General features: G+C 41.3%; 1 protein-coding gene across 1 annotated transcript in view; it reads right to left on the bottom strand.

The window, feature by feature from the left end:
• Positions 1 to 21,892, bottom strand: part of LOC144889326 (extracellular matrix organizing protein FRAS1-like) — a 56,844-nt gene that overhangs the window by 9,754 nt on the left and 25,198 nt on the right. Inside the window, exons 12-15 of the mRNA XM_078769474.1 lie at positions 14,700 to 14,850; positions 14,310 to 14,417; positions 9,898 to 10,057; positions 8,635 to 8,751 (exon numbers count right to left, since the gene is read on the bottom strand). Coding sequence (XP_078625600.1) covers positions 8,635 to 8,751; positions 9,898 to 10,057; positions 14,310 to 14,417; positions 14,700 to 14,850 — 536 coding nt within the window. The remainder of the gene's footprint in view (positions 1 to 8,634; positions 8,752 to 9,897; positions 10,058 to 14,309; positions 14,418 to 14,699; positions 14,851 to 21,892) is intronic.

Below are 21,892 nucleotides of genomic sequence, written 5' to 3'. Positions count from 1 at the left end.
GGACCACCAGAACCTCTGGAAATTCTGCCATATAGTGTTTATTCACAACACAGTATGGAAGGTGCTGATGATCAAGATTGAGGTAGATACTCCTTATTGTATATAGGTGTGGTTGAAGCCCAGTGCCTGCTGGATACAACCTATGACCTGAAGCTATGGCACAAACATATCCGTAACATATCAAGAGCTATGGCACAAAATGATCCAGACTCTTGCCAGTGTGACAAGAGGATTGCGTGGTGACTACTCAGGTCTTTGCCAAGAGGGGTGATCAGCTGATTCGTCTGTATTACCAGAACTAAAGTGACCCATTAGGAATAGTGACCAGCTGAAGTAATAGCAGAAAGATCTTGAGGTGAAATAAATATTCCTAACTGCCAAGATTACTGACTGAGATATGGTGGTAAATATGCGGTCCAATGATGGCCATTTTCTTTTCCGACTGCCATATGACCTTGACCTTCAACATTTAGTGATAGAGTGAAAATTAAGAAAATGTGTCCCTATCTACAATCTATCCATAAACACATAATCATGAAAACCGGAGGGAATTATTCAAGTAATGATAAAAAAGGTGCTTTTAGTTAATTTAGTCACAATCCTAAAACAGTAGGTAAAGGACACTAATCCAAATATCAGGTGCACAACTACAGTCTGGGTACACTATTACGATGCAAGGACATTTTGGAAGGCCAAGCAGTCTTTGAGACACCACATTGGAAAAATTGAGAGATGACAAAAAAAACGTTTTTTTTTTTTTTTACACAGCCATTTGACCTTGACCTTTAACTCAGCAGGATATGATGTAAATAACTCGTAAATGAACCTTGCTATAGGCCATCTACAGAGGGCAATTCCATTCTGATCAGACAATCTTAGTCAAGTTAAGGTGAAAAATGTTAAATTGTTCATAATTAGGTCATGACCCTAAAATTAGGTCATGGTTTAAAAAATTGTACTTTTTATTCCCATCATTGATGCAAAATTTAATTCCAAAAGTCCCAGCTGGCTCCAAGATACAGCTCAGACATTGGCAGAACAAAAATGGAAAAAAAAAAATGTAAATGGTGGTTTAGTACTCCTGGTGGTATAATAAACTCTGAGGTACCATTAAAATTGGGGGCACTAATTGTAGAAACAAATCCTACAACAGGTATAAGCCATATCAAGAGCCATATCAGCCATACCCCAGTGCCCAGTATCCTATATAGGGATGCTTAAACAAGTATTTGGAAGCGATGCCTTCTTTTCCTCGAGAAGCCATTTCCGCAACAATATTACCATTAAAATTGGGGGCACTAATTGTAGAAACAAATCCTACAACAGGTATAAGCCATATCAAGAGCCATATAAGCCATATCCCAGTCTCCTATATAGGGATGCTTAAACAAGTATTTGGAAGCGATACCTTCTTAACCTCTAGAAGCCATTTCCACAACAATATTATAGGCAATTCTTGATTCCGGGGAAGCAGGCTGACTAGTCTGTTGCTGAGTAAATGAAGCAGACAAATCTGTTTTTTTAATGCAGTTGCAGCGAGAAATCCTTGACGGTCACCTGCGTGAATCGTCCGTCTTATTCTATGGAATTTGGGCAGCTCTCTTGTTACAGCCAACAATATTCTCTTGATAATAATTGTCTATCTATATTTTATATTCAAGTACTTAGAAGGTTAATTTACAATTTGGAATATAGAGTATCTTTTAACTTCGAAAATATTTCACCAAAATAGTAGACCGCTTGGTGAAATGTAACACCATTAGATCAGAGACTGAAATAAATATTAGTTCAAGGAGTTTATGGGATTGGTCTCTTTCCTTGGGGAAGCTATTTAAATGATAAAAACTGAAGCAAAACAAACTGTTTGCCAAGATACTGATATTTTAAACTCTGCATCAACATTGTAAAATCTCTTTTCTCATGGTTAGGGAATACAATCTGTGTGAAAATAACTTGCACTCATACAGTTGTCTTCTTTCTGCACATTTTCACAAGAAATATCAAATGACTTGCTGATGAAAATATATTTGGAACATTACTTGGCCAGTTAATGTGGATAGAATGAAGCAAAGAATGAAGATAGTTTAAGGTTTGATAATGCCAACATTCGTCTTGCCATGTTACGAATTGAAATCCCAAACACGTGAATTTGTGTGCTAATGGTTTTTGCAGGAATGTTTGGAAGTGCAGGAAATGACTGCCATAAACTTGTACTTCAATTAAAAGGTCTGTTCCTTTAAATCCCTTCAAGCAGCGTGGAACTATATTTCCCCAAGGTACCATTAACCCCTGGTGTCCCTTCTTTATTTTATACCCTCAAGCGTGAAAGGAAAAATTTAAGATAAGCATCAAAACAGAGAAAGCAAGAAGCAAATTGCTACTTGTGCAAAGGAATACCATTCTTACTTTTTCATTTATTAATAACAGGAATATTGATGAGACCTGGCATTTACAAAACAGAACCAGATTTTTATAAACAGCCCAATCCAGAGTTTAATCAGAAAATATAGTTCCACTGTGAGAAAGTATGAGCCTCGGAGACGCTTGTAATGCTTTTTCAATATTTCCAGCAACAAGATTTAGTGGTGATACTATACCATATACAGTGCCATCAGAAAGTATTCCCACCCCTTGACTTTGTCACATTTTCCTGTGTTACAGCCTGAATTTAAAATTGATTAAATTGAGATATTTTGTCACTGATCTACAATATACATAATACCCAATAATGTCAAAGTGGAAATTTTGTTAAAAAAATTATTACAAAATAATTAAGAATGAAATACAGAAATATCGAATTTACATAAGTATTCATCCCCCTGAGTCAATACATCGTAGAAGCACCTTTGGCAGCGATTACAGCTTCGAGTCTTCTTAGGTATGTCTGTATCAGCTTTGCACATCAGGATTTGAGGAGCTTCTCCCATTCTTCCTTGCAGATTTGCTCAAGCTCTGTCAAGTTGGCGGCGGAGTGTCGGTGGACAGCAATCTTCAAGTCTTTCCACAGATTAATCAATGGGATTCAAGTCTGGGCTTTGGATGGGCCATTGAAGGACTTTCACATTCTTGTTCTGAAGCCATTCCAATGTTGCTTTGGCTGTATGCTTGGGGTCATTGTCCTGTGGGAATGTAAATCTTCACCATAGTCTAAGGTCTTTTGCTCTCTAAAGACGGTTCCTCTCAAGGATTTGGCTGTATTTGGCTCCATTCATTGCTACCTCTATCCATTACAAGTCTCCCAGTCCCAGCTGCTGAAAAGCATCCCCATAGCATGATTCTGCCACCACCATGCTTCACGGTTGGGATGGTGTTAGATGGGTGATGAGCTGTGCTCGGTTTCCACAAGCCGTAGCACTTTGCATTCAGACCAAAGAGTTACATTTTTGTCTCATCAGACCACAGAATATTTTGCCTCTTGCTCTGCAAGTATTTCACGTGCCTTTTTCAAACTCCAGGCATACTGTCATGTGCATTTTTCTCAAGAGTGGCTTCCCTCTGGCTACTCTCCCATAAAGCCTAAATTTGTGAAGTGATGCAGAGACCGTCATCCTTCTGACAGGTTCTCCCATCTCAGCCAAGGAACTCTGTAGTTCTGCCAGAGTGGTCATTGGGTTCTTGGTCACCTTCCTGACCAAGGTCCTTTCTCCCCGGTCGCTCAGTTTGGTCGGACAGCCAGTTCTAGAAAAGTCTGGGTAGTTCCGTATTCTTTCCATTTCCTAATGATGAAAATTCACTGTGCTTTTGGGAACTTTGAGCACTAGAAATTTTATGCCCTTCCCAGATCTATGCCTCCTCACAATTCTATCTCTCGGTCTATGGACAGTTCTTTGGACTTCATGGTAGAGTTTCTGCACTGTCATGCACTGCCAACTGTGGGACCTTGTGTAGAAAGGTGTGTTTCTTTTTAAATCATGTTCACTCAATTGAATTGGCCACATGTGGACTCCAATCAAGTTGTAGAGACATATCAAGGATGATCAAAGGAAATTGGATGCACCCTAGGGTTGCCTGCTTAACTGCCCTGCCATGACTCACTCATAGAATTCCTGGCTCAACTGACTCACAGCATCAAGCTTGCATTCAAAGCCTCACTTGGCATGGCGTCCTGCTCACGCAGATTGGCTCTACACAGAATGGCTCCCATCCTGGTTGGGTCATAAGGCGGTTTCAACCTCATTGTTTGGTGCAGCTGTGGTTTTCAGACAGACCGTTCACACCATGTTAGCCACACCAGCCAACCAGGGCCCAGCCCATGAGCCCTTTGATGTCATGCCAGTTTGGATCCCAAATTACCTCTAAAACATGGAACTGTTATTAATAAATAGCCCCGAGTGAGCTGACAGTCATCTCTTGAGATTGCAGTTCAGACCTCTGCTGATGTTTCGAAATAGAAAAATATAAGACCAGGCGATCCTGAGGACTATCAAGTAGAAGGGCTGTATCAGGTTTCAGAGCAATCGGTTGGTAATTAAGGGACAAGTAGGGATCCAAAGTTGGAGGTAAACCCCACCCCCAATCCTTCTGGGAGCACCCGTGATCCAAAATCAAAGCCAGAGCGATTGTGCGGGCTACTTTCTTGTATGCATGTGCCAAGTTGCAGGACAATCCGGCAGGTGATAAGGGAGGAGTAGCAAAAATAGCAAAAAGTTAACGGACGGATGAATAGACATCCGAACAACACCCATTTCATAAGTTAATCTCTTTTAGAATCGAGATGTGATGACCTAATAAGATAAGATAAAAGTAGTGGAAGTATAGCACATGAAACAGCAAAATTACAAAGGAATAAAAAGGGAAGGGGGCAAGGACATTATTTAAAGACAATGTCCCTGACACCACTAATTGGAGTAATTCCAAGACAGCTGATCTGAGCATGCAGATCTCTCGGTTGTGTTTTTTTCCAAATACTCTCAGTTTTCCAAATATTCCAATTAAATTACTCTCTCGGTCATTTTTGTAACCCTACCCCATTTTTGGAACACTACCATCTTCAGTACTCGCCCGAGTATAATCACCATAGACAAAGAGCGACAGAATGAAAAAAATGACCTCCCAACTGACAATCAATATCTAATCTCTGCTAAACCAAAATAAATAATTGTTGTGAGGTACATCCGTTTTCCTATGCTATTTGCAAGGACTTTTTCTACGCATCCATCCATCCCTATAAACAACACTTAACAGTTCTAAACACCACAATCAATAAAACAATTGATTGGGATGGGATTGGTGGCGTTCCTTAACCTTTATGCAAGTAAAGGCCACAAAGCAAGAATTTTCACAATGTTCATTTGAACAAAGTTCAGTCTGGGAAACATGGCGACCTACCTAACTCTTTATGAGCATCAAGTTCATGGGGACCAAAAGGTTAATGGGAACTGCAAGTTCATTGTAGCAAGTGATTTGGAGCAGACAGGATGGATGCCTTGAACTGTGTTGAGATGTGCCCTTGAAACGGTCTTGAGGCTCGTGTGACATACTTCATGTGCAGGTCGTTTGCAAGAGGAGCGGGGAGGCCAAACTTCAGGTACTATCTTACTATAATTCACCAAATCTCCGTCCGTCTGTTCGAAGGTACCGCAAAAACGGCTCAACCGATCGAAACGATATTTTGGGTGGGTAATCCTGGGATCTCCAGGAGTAAAATAGGCTATTTAGTTTTCCCAATTTCAGCTTTGGTCTCCAGTATTCTCAGGTTTGGACTCCCGCATAACATTCGCGTTCGCATAACGTTCATTGTGACGATGTTCTCATTGTGACGATGTATGTGTTCACGGTAGTGTTTGACGTGACGGTGTGAACGTAATTTCGTAATGTTTTTCGTTTCGTAATCCTTTAATGAACGTTTTTTTTGTTTGTTTGTTTTTTGTTTTTTTTTGTATACAAGATCGAGGCTCGTGAAAGAGCGAACATTAATCACACAGAAAGACAAACAGACACACAAAACAAATAACATCGGGAGCGGTAGACAAGATGGGGAGAGAGGGGGAAGGACACAAACACAACATTTGAGAGCAGGGACCGAGAGACATGGAGACATCGAGAGAACTGTGGGAGGGAGAGGGCTTTGGGGGGAGGCATGGGAAGGGGGGGGGGGGGTGGGGGAGGTATAAAACATATGGACACTGCCAAGACTTCCAGGAAAGAAGTTGGAATTTCAAACAAGGTGGATCTGGGGTGAATTAGTGGGGGTAGAAAAGATCAAGGTTTTGGATGGGGGAAGATAAGAGATGGTGGTGAACAGCTGTTTTGAAGACCTGGAGGGAGGAGTGTGATTGAAGTGAGTGTGGGAGTTTGTTCCAGAGGCGGGAGAAAAGAGGAATGAAAGAGTGAAGGTGAGCAGAGAGCCGAGATTTCGGCAGTTTAACCATCAGAGGGTGGCTGGCAGATCTTGTGCGACCTGTAGGAATATTTGGGGGACAGAGCACAGAGAGAGCTGGGGGAGCAAGGCCGGAGAGGAGTCGGTAGAAGACAGAAAGACCACCTACCTGCCTGCGGTGAGTGAGTGAACGTTTGTGAACGTTTAATGTTTAATGAACGTTTAATGCCCTTCGATGTCCGGGGCCGCACATGCGCTACACTGGACGGGCCAGCGTGTACCTTGCCCTTCGCCGTCAGGCTCGGGTAAACCGCTGAGCCCCATCCGTGATGGGGACTGGGGCTTGAGACAGTGTCCTTCATTAAAAGTATAATAAACGCTGTCTCCATCGATCTTGCCAAGGCCGTAACAGCCGTAACGTTTAATCTCTACATGAGAAAATTCCACATAGCTGTTTGGGCGGTGAATACGCTAACAGATCGCTGTCTCCATCGATCTTGCCAAGGCCGTAACAGCTATCGGCTCAAAATCCTTTCAACTGTTGATTTGGTACAGTTACACGTATCGGGAATTTGGTACACGTATCGGGAGTACATACGACATAGCGATTGTGAACACGATTATCGATCACGATTCACGATCACGATCATCACGATCATAGTGTATCGATCACGATTTGAAACACGATGGAATAATATTTACCGATATGAAGTGATGTGGCTTTTATTGAAATTCTAAAGATACTGTTTAGATTTTGATGATTTGCGTGTGATATGATTCAACGGATGTTTATATGAATCGTTTAAAATTTTAAAAACCTTCAATTTCTGATATTTAGCCTTTTCATTTGGGCTTCCCAATTGGAGCCCCGCCCATAGGGTGGGTACCGTTGTTAGTTTAACTATAATTTGGGAGCCCAGTGGTCTTTGCAAAATCCTATTGACCCTATAATTTTATCCCTGCTGGTGGCACACTTGTTCTATGATGTGGAGGAGAGAACATAAATAACCCTAACACATTCAAAACAAATTCTTCATTTACATTTACAAACAAAACTCAGTCCTAATGACTAAATGAACCCCTGGTCAGCATGCTGTTCGCTCTCCCATACACGAGAGGTCATGGCCGTTGTTTTTCATCACATTCTTTCAGCATCGATACAACCATTTGGTTTCGAGATGTGGTCCATTTCCAGGCCTCTTTTGCCTGACTTTTTCTTCTGTGATGCACCCAAGCCACTGGGTCCACCTGAAGTGTGTCATCACAATCCTTAAATTCTCTAGGAACCCTCCTTGGCACCTTTTTCCATGTGAGCATCAGCACTTTGGGCACCCAGATCTAACAAATCTTTCTACACTTATGCAATCTTGGCATACTATGGCCTAAGCCATTTAGGGTCCCTCGGACTCAGTGCATACATCTTGGACTATACCACCAACTTCACCCAATTACACTTTTGTATTGCCCTATCTGCTCTTCTTTTCACAAAAAAAAATTATCATGTCCAATGGACCAGCAGCTTCACAGCTCCAAGTTCAAGATCTTCTAAACCCCTCTATCTTTCCTAATACCAATAAACAGAAACTCCTTCCAGTAGGGTCACTATTCTTTCACCATGATCACATGTCATACATCAGAAATCTAGAATTTGGTTAACATTCAATTCTCAACCCAACAGCAAAAACAAATATTACACCCAATCTCCTTTCATTGCAAATTCTGGTGAGACAGAAAAAGAATGAGAAAAGCACATCACATTTTCCCATAAAGGTCTCCACGGTAATAAACTCAAAATTCCAAATAAAATTTCAACTCACACCCAATTACAATAAACATGGAGGAAACATTTATTTATACATCTCAGAAAAACTCCTCTCCTCTTCCATTTCCCCTCCCTCCTCCACCAAGCTTTGCTCCCACGTAAACCTTCATTACGTATCCGTTGTTTTTCTGAACTCCGAATTCAATGCAATGGGTCCTGGGTGATGCATATGCCCATTCGATAATTTTGCGTTGCAACCCCAAAGTTATAGCCCCCCCCCCCTCCCACTCCACCCTTTAAAAACATCCGACAGTGATTTAATCTTCACTTATGATCATAACATCGAGACTATTATTGGGAAAATTAACAAACACGCCAACAATGAACAATCTAATAATGACATGAAAATAATGCACATCTTACTCCATCAAACATCAGCAACATAGGTGTTATTGACCAGGTTATGATGGCCACAGAAAAGCAGAATATGGGGAGTTCAACTCTAAGTGAAGCAATATATTCAAGTCTTTGTATTTTTAATGATTTCCCTTACTTTTCTGCTGCATGGGCAGTGCAGGACAGGCCTTTCTTGCTTGGGTCCAACCATGACTGAGTGGGCTGCACTGTGCAAGGCACCAGGTACACTGTATATTCCCCAGAGTAATCCTTCCTGCCAGGTAGATAAAGCAAATTAGGGAAAATTGCTGTAACAATTGTTCTAAACGTTTTCATCATCATACAAATAACCTCTTAGTTGATGCTCATCTCCATTCTTTTCTCTTGTCAGTGAGGTTGAATCCCTTCGTCTGTTGTCTTGGGCATTTCCATCCATACCTCCAGACCATTGGCCATCACCACCCACCGGTGTCTGTCATGCTACTTTCCGAACTTTGCTATACTCCTTGGAATACAAACTATGCGGGGTCGACATGATTTTTTGACCTCGATATAAGTTTTAAGGTCATGACCCAATTATAGACATTTTAACGTTTTTCACCACAACTCGACTAAGATTCGTCCAATCGGAACGAAATTGCCCTCCAGATAGCCTAGGGCAAGTCACATTTACACTTAATATACATCATACCCCTCAGAGTTAAAGGTCAAGGTCAAATGATGGTCTGAAAAAAAATAACACGTTTTTTTTAATCACTGACCTTTGCCAATGCAGAATCTGAAAGACTGCTTGGCCTTCCAATATGTTTTTGCGTAGGTAATAGCGTGCCTGGACTGAAATTGTGCACCTGATATTTGATTTGTGTCCTTGACCTACCTTTTTCAGATTGACATAATTAATGTTTTGGATCATAACTTGAATAATTTCCCTCCGATTTTCATGATGTGAGTTTTGTGGATAGATCGACTGGAGATGGGGAGACATTTTCTTAATTTACACTCTATCCCTAAATATTGAAGGGCAAGGTGGTCATATGGTGGTCATATGGTTTTGGAAAACAAAAATGACTGCTTTGTGTGCACTATTTCTATACATTATGCATTTATTGTGGAAAGTCTCATTTTTACAGATGCACTTTATTGACATAGATTCTAACCTGCTGGGTTGCCACTTTGATGATACACAACATCACTCAGTTAACTCAGAATATCACAATAAAGGGTGACCTGTGAAATGATGATCTTTTATACTGCGAGATGAAGGTGCATCCAAATGTGCACAGTTGGTCAAGTTGCAATAACAAATGGATGTTGTATATGTGGTAATTAAATATGTACTACTGATGAGTAGAGTAAAAAAGGAGGTGAAGCTTTAGTGAGTTTCAGTTCCCCGAGAAGATTTGCAATCAGTGTGACTTGCCTGTTATAAGAGCTGATGGCCCTCCACAGCTGGTATGGTGAGTCAAAAGTCTGAGCACTCCAAACAAGTTCCAACTCAAACTCAATGTCTCCCAGGTGTTCAGGGGGAAGAATACGTGAGTGCTGATCGGGTAACGTGTGGTGCTGTAGCACAAATTGTCCTGAAAACAAACAAACCTGATGAAGCATCAATGGGACCCAACCCATCTTGTGCTGTATTCATCTTACCCCGATGTACCCACTGTCTCACCCGAGAAGGGAGAGAAAGTTATGCCCAGCTTTGATGGGCCCAGGCAGCATCTGTACCCATCTGTACCCATGTTCTCAAATTCTGCTCTGTTATACTCGTGCTGGAATAGCCTGGTGTTGGCTTAGCGGTTAGGGTGCTGGCTTGGGATCCTAGGATCCTGGGTTCGAATCTCGGTCGATCGCTGAATTAACGCCAGGGGGGTTGACTCAGCCTGTCATCCTTCCGAGGTCGGCAAATTGAGTACCAGCTTGCTGGGATGAATGATCACGGTGTGTACCCCGATTTAGAATAGGTACACCGTATCCCTGCGCATCGTAAGAGGCGACCAAGGGCTGGCGTCAGGAAGGGCATCCGGCCATAAAAACATTGCCTTAAACAGGGAACCATGATTGTCATGGGACCCACAAGGCTAACCCCCACTCTAGCAGGGAAAATGGCCTTTAAAACGATCATTCATTCATTCATTCATTCATACACTCGCTCCCACATATCTGACCTATTCCGTTTGTCCTCCTTTGGTCACATGCCCTCTGAATGGAAATCAGCCAGCATCACTCCCACCCACAAGAATGGTGCAAAAACAGACCATACAAACTATAGTCCAGTTATATTGCTTCTCATTACAAGCAAAGTCATGGAATCCATCATTGCTTACGATTTCAGGTCTTTCCTGTTCTCAAATAGCCTGATATCTGACCATCAATTTTGATTCTGTCCTGGTCACCCAACTCTGGATACTGTTCTGCTGCTCTCTCAGCAATGGCTGGACAGCCTCAATCTCAAACAAGAGGTGAGCACAATCTCCCTGGACATATATCAGGCATTCAACACATCCTGCTTTGCTTGTCAAGGTCTCTGCCAGTTATATAGAAAGCTACATATGGTTCATTCCTGGATTTCCGACTTCTTCCACTCGCACAGTCATGTTGCCATTAATGTAAATCTTTCCTTCCCTCTCCCAGTGGAGGCCGGAGATCTCCATAGCGGTGTTTTGGGCCCACTCTCTCCTTCTCCCTCCCAGTCGAGGCTGGACTTCCCCAAGGCAGTGTTTTGCATGGGACCAATTTTGCTCCTAATCCATATTGATGACCTCTCCAAAGATCTGGTTAACTCTGTGTTCCTTCTTGCAGATGATTCAACATTGTGTCATACAGTAAGACATCCATCTGCTAGGCAGACAGTAGCTACAATCTCTCTGCTGATCTGGAAATGATTAGATTCTGGCCTGATAAATCAAAACATGACCTTCAGTCCTGAAAGATCCCACAGTTTCACCCTATCACTTTGGAATGATCATCAAACAAACCGACCTATATACTTCCTTGGTCATCCACTGGAAGAGGTACAGTCCCTTAATCTTCTCGGCCACATAGCAAGGTGGCCTCAAAAGCCAGCTGTAGACTGGACATCCTCTGTTCTTCCAAGCCTTTCCCTGGAAAATCGGAACTACTCTCAGTCTACAAGACCTTTGCCTAAAGCTCAATGGAGTACTGCTCTCTGCTATGGCCTGACCCTCCAGCATCACATGTCTCTTCTGGATAATGTTGAATCTAAAACTCTCAAAATTTAGGAATCTCCGATGATGAGGCCAAAGCACAAGGTCTGTTGCCCTCGTGTTGCATGCTGGTCGGTGGTCTCACTGTTTTCTACCACCTCTTCTTCAATGTAACTCCCTCTGCTCTGCCAGTCATCTAATCCTCCCCAGCAACTCCAGGATGCACGCATTATTTGAGTAACCATCTCCTGGTTAAACCTCCAAAATCCAGGCTGACTGCACACCTCAACTCCTTTGGTCCTCACTTCTCACATATGTGGGACTGTCTTCCAGAGGCCAGTTTTTCCCCATCCTTATCCCAGGGCTTCAAGAAAGCAATGCACGACGACCTCGTGTCATCCACCATCCTGACCCATGATCTGTATTACCCTCATTAACCGTTCTGAACCAAATACTTGCTGATCGATCTCTCTGTCTGTCTCTGTCTGTCTCTGTCTGTCTCTGTCTGTCTCTGTCTGTCTCTGTATATATATATATATATATATATCTATATATATATCTATATATATATATATCTTCCTCTCCTATCTTTTTCCCCCCTCGCTGGTTGGGCACAATTGTTACCCCTCTATCCCCACTGTCAATTTAGCTTTCCGTTAACTTCCATGAGCCTCACTCGTGTATTTAACAAAAATGGGAACAACAGGAAAAGCAATCCCTATGCTTTTCATCATGTATTTTACTTAGATTTCCCTTTCAGTGAAAACACAATTTTATACTGAAACTAGATCTGAATTTAATCTTTTAGGCTATTCGAGTTTTCTTCGGGTGATATCTCATACGATGTGACCGTGGCCTTTGAATACCTCGGACATATTACAATATGTGTAGTTATCACTGTTGAATCCCCCTTGAACCCCTTTCACCTCCATCCCCTGTATTATTAAATAATCATCCTAAATTATTTTGCAATGAAAACATTTACTTTTATTAAACCTGCTGTGGAATCACAAATAATGAGGCTACACTTTGTTAAATTTGAAAGTTAAAGTACAGATCGGCTCTCTGAACTCTAGCCGGATACCCTTCCTCCCCCAACTCAACTCAAAGAGGAAACCATCAACTTAAAAAGAGGAAATAAATTGGATATAAAGACCTTTTCTCACAGCCATATTTGGCATTAGGAAATCTAAAACAAGAGAAACAAGCATTACGCCTAGGTCCCCCGTCGGTGAAGTGATGTGAGTTGACAAAGTGGAAGACGCAAGGCGGCCATCTTGGATTTTGACTTGGCGACCCAATTTTCAATAGCATTCTCCCTTATGCGTAGATACACCCACACACCAGATTAGAAGTTAGTTGTTCGTTTATTTTTCAAGATATTTCGCTCACAAGGTTCAGACATATATATGGTGGCGGCCATCTTGGATTTTGACGTGGCGACCCAATTTTCAATAGCGGTATTCCTTATGCCTGGCTACACCCACATACCAGATTAGACATTGGAACTTCGCTTATTTTTCAAGATATTCCGCTCACAAGGTTCAGACATACATGGCGTCAGACATACATGGCGGCGGCCATCTTGGATTTTGACGTGGGTTACACCCACACACCAAATTAGAATTCGGTCCTTCGCTTACGCACGCACGCACGCATGTATGCACGCACGCACGCCCGCACGCACGCCCGGACGGACGGACGGACACACGGACGGAGGGGAAAACCATAGTCCCCCTTTCGCTCCGCGGTGCGACGTGGGACAAAAAAAGATCTATGGAAGGTGCAGTTGTATTATATCAGAATTTATTTGACTGTAAGTGTGTGCAGCCTCAGACAAAGCCATCGTATTCGTTCAATTTGAGAGGATGGGAAGCTTAGGTTTCCAGTTACAGTTTGATTCAATGTTCCAATTAAATGGCTGGGCACAGCCTGAAAATGCGGGTAATATTGTGGGCACTTTGCGACTGCCTGCTGCAGACATCTTAAATGTGATTTCAAATGCACTGCTGAAGAGCCATGAAATTACTGTGGCCTGAAATAGAAAAATTGTCACTGGATACCAAAGTGAATCGATACGGCCTCAGTTGCAAAACAGGAAATGAAAATAAAATGAGGTGATTCCTGAATTGACCTAGATTGTAGAACATGCCATGAGAATTGCACATCATGACCTGCCTGTCAAGGTATGTGGGGAAAGAATGGCAGAAACCAAAAGGTTTTGTAACCTTTTTGTAAAAAGCTCTAATTTGGTCTCATCTGTCCACAGGACATTCTCCCAGAAGGATTTTGGCTTGTTCAGGTGTGTTTTGGCAAAAACAAAAAAGGTGGAAAAACCAAAAGGTGGAAACCTTCGGTGGCAGAGGTAATAATAATTAGGGAATAAAAATAAGAACTCAAAGCATCATCATAATTTGAAACATAGATGGTAAATTTTCAGCGAAAATATAAAATCGAATTAGCTTTATCTCTACAGTGGTAAACAGTTCATACATTGAAGCCAAAACATCCGAAGAAAAAGTTAAAGCTGCGTTGTGTGCTCCATGAAAGCATGAAAATGCTCGCAGTGGTTGTCATCGCCTAGGTTACAAAGGAGCACGACTCAACCAGCATGACGCGGATTATGAACACATCAAGTTGCTCTCACAATCACCCGAGTTCCTCTCACCTCTAAACTTGGCCTGGGTTTTGAATTCGATGACGAGGCGTCCATCTTCCCGTATGTAGATTCGTATCACCTGCAGCCGAGCCGACAGTACGCTGTCCGTCTGAATTCCTGCCAGTTTGAATCTGTCATTAGCTGTGGGAAAGCTGAAAATAATAATGAATTTGATTTTCAGTAACCTGACCTCACGTTTTTTCGTTGCTGAAGATTGTCTCTCCTTCTCATTCATGAAACGACTTTGCAAGTAAATATAAATCATTCCAAACTGTTCTGTTAATAAACAAACTAGCCCTCATTAACATTTTGCCGTATATTTTAGTATTTCTGGAATATATAAACTATAAAGTTTCAGGAATGTTTTGGCAAAAATGCAACTGCTTGGATCTTACACACCCATCCGCCAAAGAACAGTGTCATAAAAGAAAGAGAACTCCATCTCCGTGTGGTGCTCGAGGGAGGCCCAGCCACGTGGCGCGGTGACATAGATGTAAGACACGTACAAGGGAACCATAACCGTCAAATACGATTGTGCTGAATCGCGCACCTGCAATGACACATTTTGCACAGCATTTAGTGTTAAACTGAATGTAAAAACGTCCGAAAATATAAGTGATCCACTTAAGCCAACATCAAGTTGAATTGGGGTTACATGTGCCTCCGCTTCACTTCTTGTCTCCTCTCCTTCCGCTTGTCTCCCGCCCCCTTTATTACATGTTCTATGTGTTGGCTCTTACATGAGCCTCAACTTAGCATACAAAAAGAAAGAAAGAAAGAAATAATAATAATAAAAATTAGGTCGTCTTGCTGGTGAAGGTTTGCAATTCTTCTTTTTTTACATTATTATCTCACCTGGACTTTGGTTTATCTCACCCACGTTTGCCCATTCACCAAGTACATCTGCAGCCGTGGCACCATGTCCACTAACACACACACACACACACACACACACACACACACACACACACACACACACACACACACACAAACACACACACTTTCATTCCTTCCTTTTTTGGTTGTTTTTTTGGTATTCACTGCATGTTTTTTCTTTAAAAAAAAAAAATCTTGCCTTGTTTAACCCTATTTTTCCAAATGTGGATGCCAATGATGTCATCAACCAGTATATTATTTTTTTAAACTCCATCCCCCTCAACGATATATCTCATACCAGTCCATTCCCTCGTTCCCTCAATATCCCATCCAATATTCCCGTCCTTTCTCATTCATTAAACATTAATTCCACACATGAAAGCAGCCAAGTCCTCTCAGCATTAACTCGCATTGGCGTGAAGCAAAGTGCTTCATGAAAAGGATCCCCATCATGAGGCGTGAGTGATTGACAGGGGAGTGGGGTGGAGTGTCTGGAGGCGCATCAATCCGAAACGCTCTGTTCGGGACCAGGCTACACTCCGCTTAAGCGAGTACAAAGGTGGAACGCAAGTGCTGTTAGCGGCCTTGGAATCGAGCCAGAGACCTGCTGTTAACCCGGAGGATTACCTGCCTGTCATCTGAGGAGAAACCGCGTTGGGCTGAGGGGAAGACCGTTGTGCTAATGGAGAGGCTGTAGCCCTGAGGGAGCAACCCGTGTACACTGGGCACGAAGCCTCGTGCAAGTGTTGAAAGGCAAGCAGACCAAGCAGAGATCTCCGTTGCAGGACTAGGTTGCACTCCCCTACCTGTATCATGATCAGTACCCATCCGTCGACGGTGCCTAATGAAGAGGAGGGCTGACCCTAAGCCATGAACTCATTCTCCCCCTCTTCTATTTCTGCGTCTCCTCCATTATATATCGAACTAATGTCTCAAATGTGTCTGGAGAGGTAAATAAACTGAATCGGAGCTGTGTCTAACTCTGTCTGGAAAGAGAAGAAGCCAAATTAAATACTGTGTCTAAATGCCCAATGGGGACCAATTCCTATATGGCCGTGAATGTCGAGTTATAAAAGGGGGTAAGTGTGGGAGAGGATACTGGAGAGAGGAAGAAGACCACCTCTCTAAATGCGTTTACTCGTGACCATGCAACCTCGTGGGCTTAAATGTTATAGCACCTCCTAGCTTGACCAAGCAGCAAGCCTCCAGTTCATGTCCGATACAGTCAAAACTGCATGGACTGTGAGAAATAATATCCGTCTGCCACACGAGAACATGACCCTCTGCCTCATTACCTAATCAAACAGGAGGTGAGTTTGCAGGTGGGCCTAATAATAAACAAAAATGTGCCCTTCTGACCCGATAGCTGCATCATGGCGTGTGCATATTGGATTTGTTTTGACCATATTGACTCCATGGATCAATAACGGTGACTCGTCGATAGATGATCCATCCCCCTGTCCTATTGGTTACTCTTTGCCCCTGGAACAATAAATGAGCACCGAGCTTATCACCTTGCATCTATAAAATGTATTTTCTTCATCCTGTTTGTATTTTTCCCTGATGAGAGCGAACCAAAAAGCTTTGAAATGCCTATTTTACTGTTGATATATATATATATATATATATATACTAGCTTGGTGAGGCGAGCGTAGCGAGCCTCACCAAGCGTCGTTACTGAGGAACGGGCTTATTTTAACTGAGGATAATGACTGTACCTGAGTTGCTGTGTTGTCATGATTTACACCAATCATAATACAAACAATTACTTTGCACAAATGTATTTCTTGTGTTTGTGATATTACATTTTTATAGGCAATTTTGGTTGAAGATTTAGGTTGAATGATTTTTTTTCAAGAAAGAACCCCTCAGCACATACATAGGGGAGGGGTAGGTGCAGACTGGAAGTTTGGGACGATTACACCTCACCACCACGTAATTCAAAACACCTCACCACCAAGTAATTCAATACACCTCACCACCAAGTAATTCAAAACACCTCACCACCACGTAATTCAAAACACCTCACCACCACGTAATTCAAAACACCTCACCACCACGTAATTCAATACACCTCACCACCACGTAATTCAAAACACCTCACCACCAAGTAATTCAAAACACCTCACCACCAAGTAATTCAAAACACCTCACCACCAAGTAATTCAATACACCTCACCACCAAGTAATTCAAAACACCTCACCACCAAGTAATTCAATACACCTCACCACCACGTAATTCAAAACACCTCACCACCAAGTAATTCAAAACACCTCACCACCAAGTAATTCAAAACACCTCACCACCACGTAATTCAATACACCTCACCACCAAGTAATTCAAAACACCTCACCACCAAGTAATTCAAAACACCTCACCACCAAGTAATTCAAAACACCTCACCACCAAGTAATTCAATACACCTCACCACCAAGTAATTCAATACACCTCACCACCAAGTAATTCAAAACACCTCACCACCAAGTAATTCAATACACCTCACCACCAAGTAATTCAAAACACCTCACCACCAAGTAATTCAATACACCTCACCACCACGTAATTCAAAACACCTCACCACCAAGTAATTCAAAACACCTCACCACCAAGTAATTCAATACATCTCACCACCAAGTAATTCAAAACACTTCACCACCAAATAATTCAAAACACCTCACCACCATGTAATTCAATACATCTCACCACCAAGTAATTCAATACATCTCACCACCAAGTAATTCAAAACACTTCACCACCAAGTAATTCAAAACACCTCACCACCATGTAATTCAATACATCTCACCACCAAGTAATTCAAAACACTTCACCACCAAGTAATTCAATACATCTCACCACCAAGTAATTCAAAACACTTCACCACCAAGTAATTCAAAACACCTCACAGCCATAAAACACGTAATAAAAACACCTCACAGCCATAAAACACATAGTAAAAACACCTCACCACCACGAAATTAAAAACACCTCACCACCACGAAATTAAAAACACCTCACCACCACGAAATTAAAAACACCTCACAGCCATAAAACACGTAATAAAAACACCTCACAGCCATAAAACACGTAATAAAAACACCTCACCACCACAAAATTAAAAACACTTCACAGCCATAAAACACATAGTAAAAACACCTCACCACCACGAAATTAAAAACACTTCACCACCACGAAATTAAAAACACCTCACCACCACGAAATTAAAAACACCTCACCACCACGAAATTGAAAACACCTCACCACCACGAAATTAAAAACACCTCACAGCCATAAAACACGTAATAAAAACACCTCACAGCCATAAAACACGTAATAAAAACACCTCACCACCACAAAATTAAAAACACCTCACAGCCATCAAACACGTAATAAAAACACCTCACAGCCATAAAACACGTAATAAAAACACCTCAGCACCACGAAATTGAAAACACCTCACAGCCATAAAACACGTAATAAAAACACCTCACAGCCATAAAACACGTAATAAAAACACCTCACCACCACAAAATTAAAAACCCCTCACAGCCATAAAACACGTAATAAAAACACCTCACAGCCATAAAACACGTAATAAAAACACCTCACCACCACAAAATTAAAAACCCCTCACAGCCATAAAACACGTAATAAAAACACCTCACCACCACAAAATTAAAAACCCCTCACAGCCATAAAACACGTAATAAAAACACCTCACAGCCATAAAACACGTAATAAAAACACCTCACCACCACAAAATTAAAAACCCCTCACAGCCATAAAACACGTAATAAAAACACCTCACCACCACAAAATTAAAAACCCCTCACAGCCATAAAACACGTAATAAAAACACCTCACCACCACAAAATTAAAAACCCCTCACAGCCATAAAACACGAAATTAAAAACACCTCACCACCACGGAATCAAAAACACCTCACAGCCATAAAACACGTAATAAAAACACCTCACCACCACGAAATTAAAAACACCTCACCACAACGAAATTAAAAGCAACTCACAGCCATAAAACACGTAATAAAAACACCTCACCACCACGAAATTAAAAACACCTCACCACCAAGTAATTCAAAACACCTCACCACCACGTGATTCAAAACCACCACAACCTTATCAAAAAAACTTCACAATCACGGAAACAAAAGTTTGAGGGAGTCGTTAAGTGACAACACAGACACTGCCCAGATGTGTAGATATCTATCTATAATTCCAGTAATCTCTGTATGTGTGTGTGTTTGTCTGTGACCGCTGTTTCTCGACAACCACGGGTCCGATATACTTGAAACTTGCCAGGTATATTGCTGGGGACCTGAGGATGTGCCTTTTCAAGGTTTCATATTAATCGGAGAAGTAGTTACCGAGCTATGGCGATTTATTTACCAAACTCCGCAAGCCGTTCGCTTTGGCTTTGCGAATGGACCAAACCATTTCATGTAAATAGAGGGGGGGGGGGGGTTCTACCGTACTCGCAAGCCGTTCGCTTTGGCTTTGCGAATGGACCAAACCATTTCATGTAAATAGAGGGGGGGTTCTGTGGTCGTTACTGCCACGTGGTTTCAAAGTTTTTTTTTGTTGTTGTTGTTTGCACGCATGTTTTTTTGCACCCACGTACGGGCACGCCCTAGTATAGATAAATGACTGCACCCGAGTTGCCGTTTTGTCATGGTTTAAACCAATAATAATTCAAACAATTATTTTGCACAAATGTATTTGTAATATACGTGATATCACATTTTATAAACAATTGAAGTTGAAAAAAAATTTGTCCCGAAAAAATTAAAAATATATATATAAAATAAAATTTGAAAATCTTTCTTTAAAAATACCCTTAGGACATACCGACGGGAGAGATATGTGCATACCAGAAGTTTGGTACGATTTCACAAAAGTTTGAGAAAGTAATTCAGTGACAACACAGGACAACACAGGACAGACGCTGCACAGATATATATATATATACTAGCTTATATATATATATATATATATATATATATTTATATTTATATAAATATATATTTATATTTATATATATATTTATATATTTATTTATTTATTTATTTATATACACAGTCACGTGAAAAGTAAGTACACCCCATGTAAAGTTTTGACTTTTTCAACATATTTCAACATACAGCTATTTGATCTTCATTTCAACAATATTGATAGATAAAGGTGATATAATATAACAAATATCATGAAACATTTACATTTTGTAGTCCATTGTATAATTTAAATAAACATAAATGCAAATTTTGCATGTGGAAAAAGTAAGTACACCCCATGAAATGATTTTTTATCTTTTTAACATATGTGGACATATCAATATTTGATCTTCATTTAAACAGTATCTATAGATAAAGGTGATCTCATTGAACAAAAAACAATGAAAAATTGACTGCAATAATTTATTCAACAAAAAATTGTTGCGCAGCATGCACAATTGCATGCACAGCTCGTTTCAAATCCCCCCACAACATCTCGATGGGATTTATATCCGGGCTTTGACTTTCCCATTCCAGAACCCTCCATTTCTTTCTTTTCAGCCATTCCTTGGTGGATTTACTGGTATGTTTAGGGTCATTGTCATGTTGCAAGGTCCATCTTCGGTTGAGCTTCAACTTTCCGACAGATGGCCTCACATTATCCCCAAGCACCCTCTGGTACAATGAAGAATTAATAGTAAATTCTATGATGGTGAGCTGGCCAGGCCCTGATGCAGCAAAGCTGCCCCAAACCATAATATTTTCACCACCATGCTTTACAGTTGGTATCAGGTTCTTGTGGTCAAATGCTGTCTTTGGTTTTCGCCAAACATGACTTCTGGTACTGTGGTCAAATAGCTCTACCTTTGACTCATCTGTCCAGAGCACATTGTTCCAGAAGTGCTGGTCTTTGCCTTGGTGTTCATTGGCAAACTTTAGTCTTGCCCTGATGTTCTTTCTGGACAGCAAAGGTTTCGTCCTGGCACACCTCCCATGTAGATCAAATTTGTGCAACCTCTTTCTCATGGTAGACTCGTGCACTTTGACATCAACAGTGGCAAGAGCTACCTATCGGTCCCGTGGTGACATTCTGGGGTTCTTAGAGACTTCTTTCAGCATCTTGCGGTCTGCTCTCAGGCTGAACTTGTTGGGGCGGCCTGGCCTCAACAAGTTGGCAGTTGTTTGGAATCTTCTCCACTTGCAGATGATCTTCCGGACAGTCGAATGATTGATTTCAAATTGTTTGGAGATCTTTGTAAATCCCTTCCCAGACTCGTAGGCATCTATAACCTTCTTTCTGAAGGCCTCAGAGAGCTCTTTTGATCTAGGCATGGTGACGCCGCACACTTCAACAACAAAGAGAAAACCAAACTAAATGTCTGAGGTTTAAATAAGACAGGTTCCTCCAAGATCCTCTCTAACGATGTTCTAATCATTTGCACCTGAGCTGGTGCACCTGATTCTAATTTTAGGTATTTGAAGTAGTGATAAATGTAGGGGTGTACTTACTTTTTCCACATGCAAAATTTGCATTTATGTTTATTTAAATTATACAATGGACTACAAAATGTAAATGTTTCATGATATTTGTTATATTATATCACCTTTATTTATCAATATTGTTGAAATGAACATCAAATAGCTGTATGTTGAAATATGTTGAAAAAGTCAAAACTTTACATGGGGTGTACTTACTTTTTCACGTGACTG

The sequence above is a fragment of the Myxine glutinosa genome, unplaced genomic scaffold (genome assembly GCF_964187855.1).
Source record: "Myxine glutinosa unplaced genomic scaffold, kmMyxGlut1.1 SCAFFOLD_2657, whole genome shotgun sequence".
NCBI lineage: Eukaryota > Metazoa > Chordata > Myxini > Myxiniformes > Myxinidae > Myxine > Myxine glutinosa.
The sequence above is the reverse complement of the archived record's forward strand: the minus strand, read 5'-3'. Positions and strand labels throughout refer to the sequence as shown.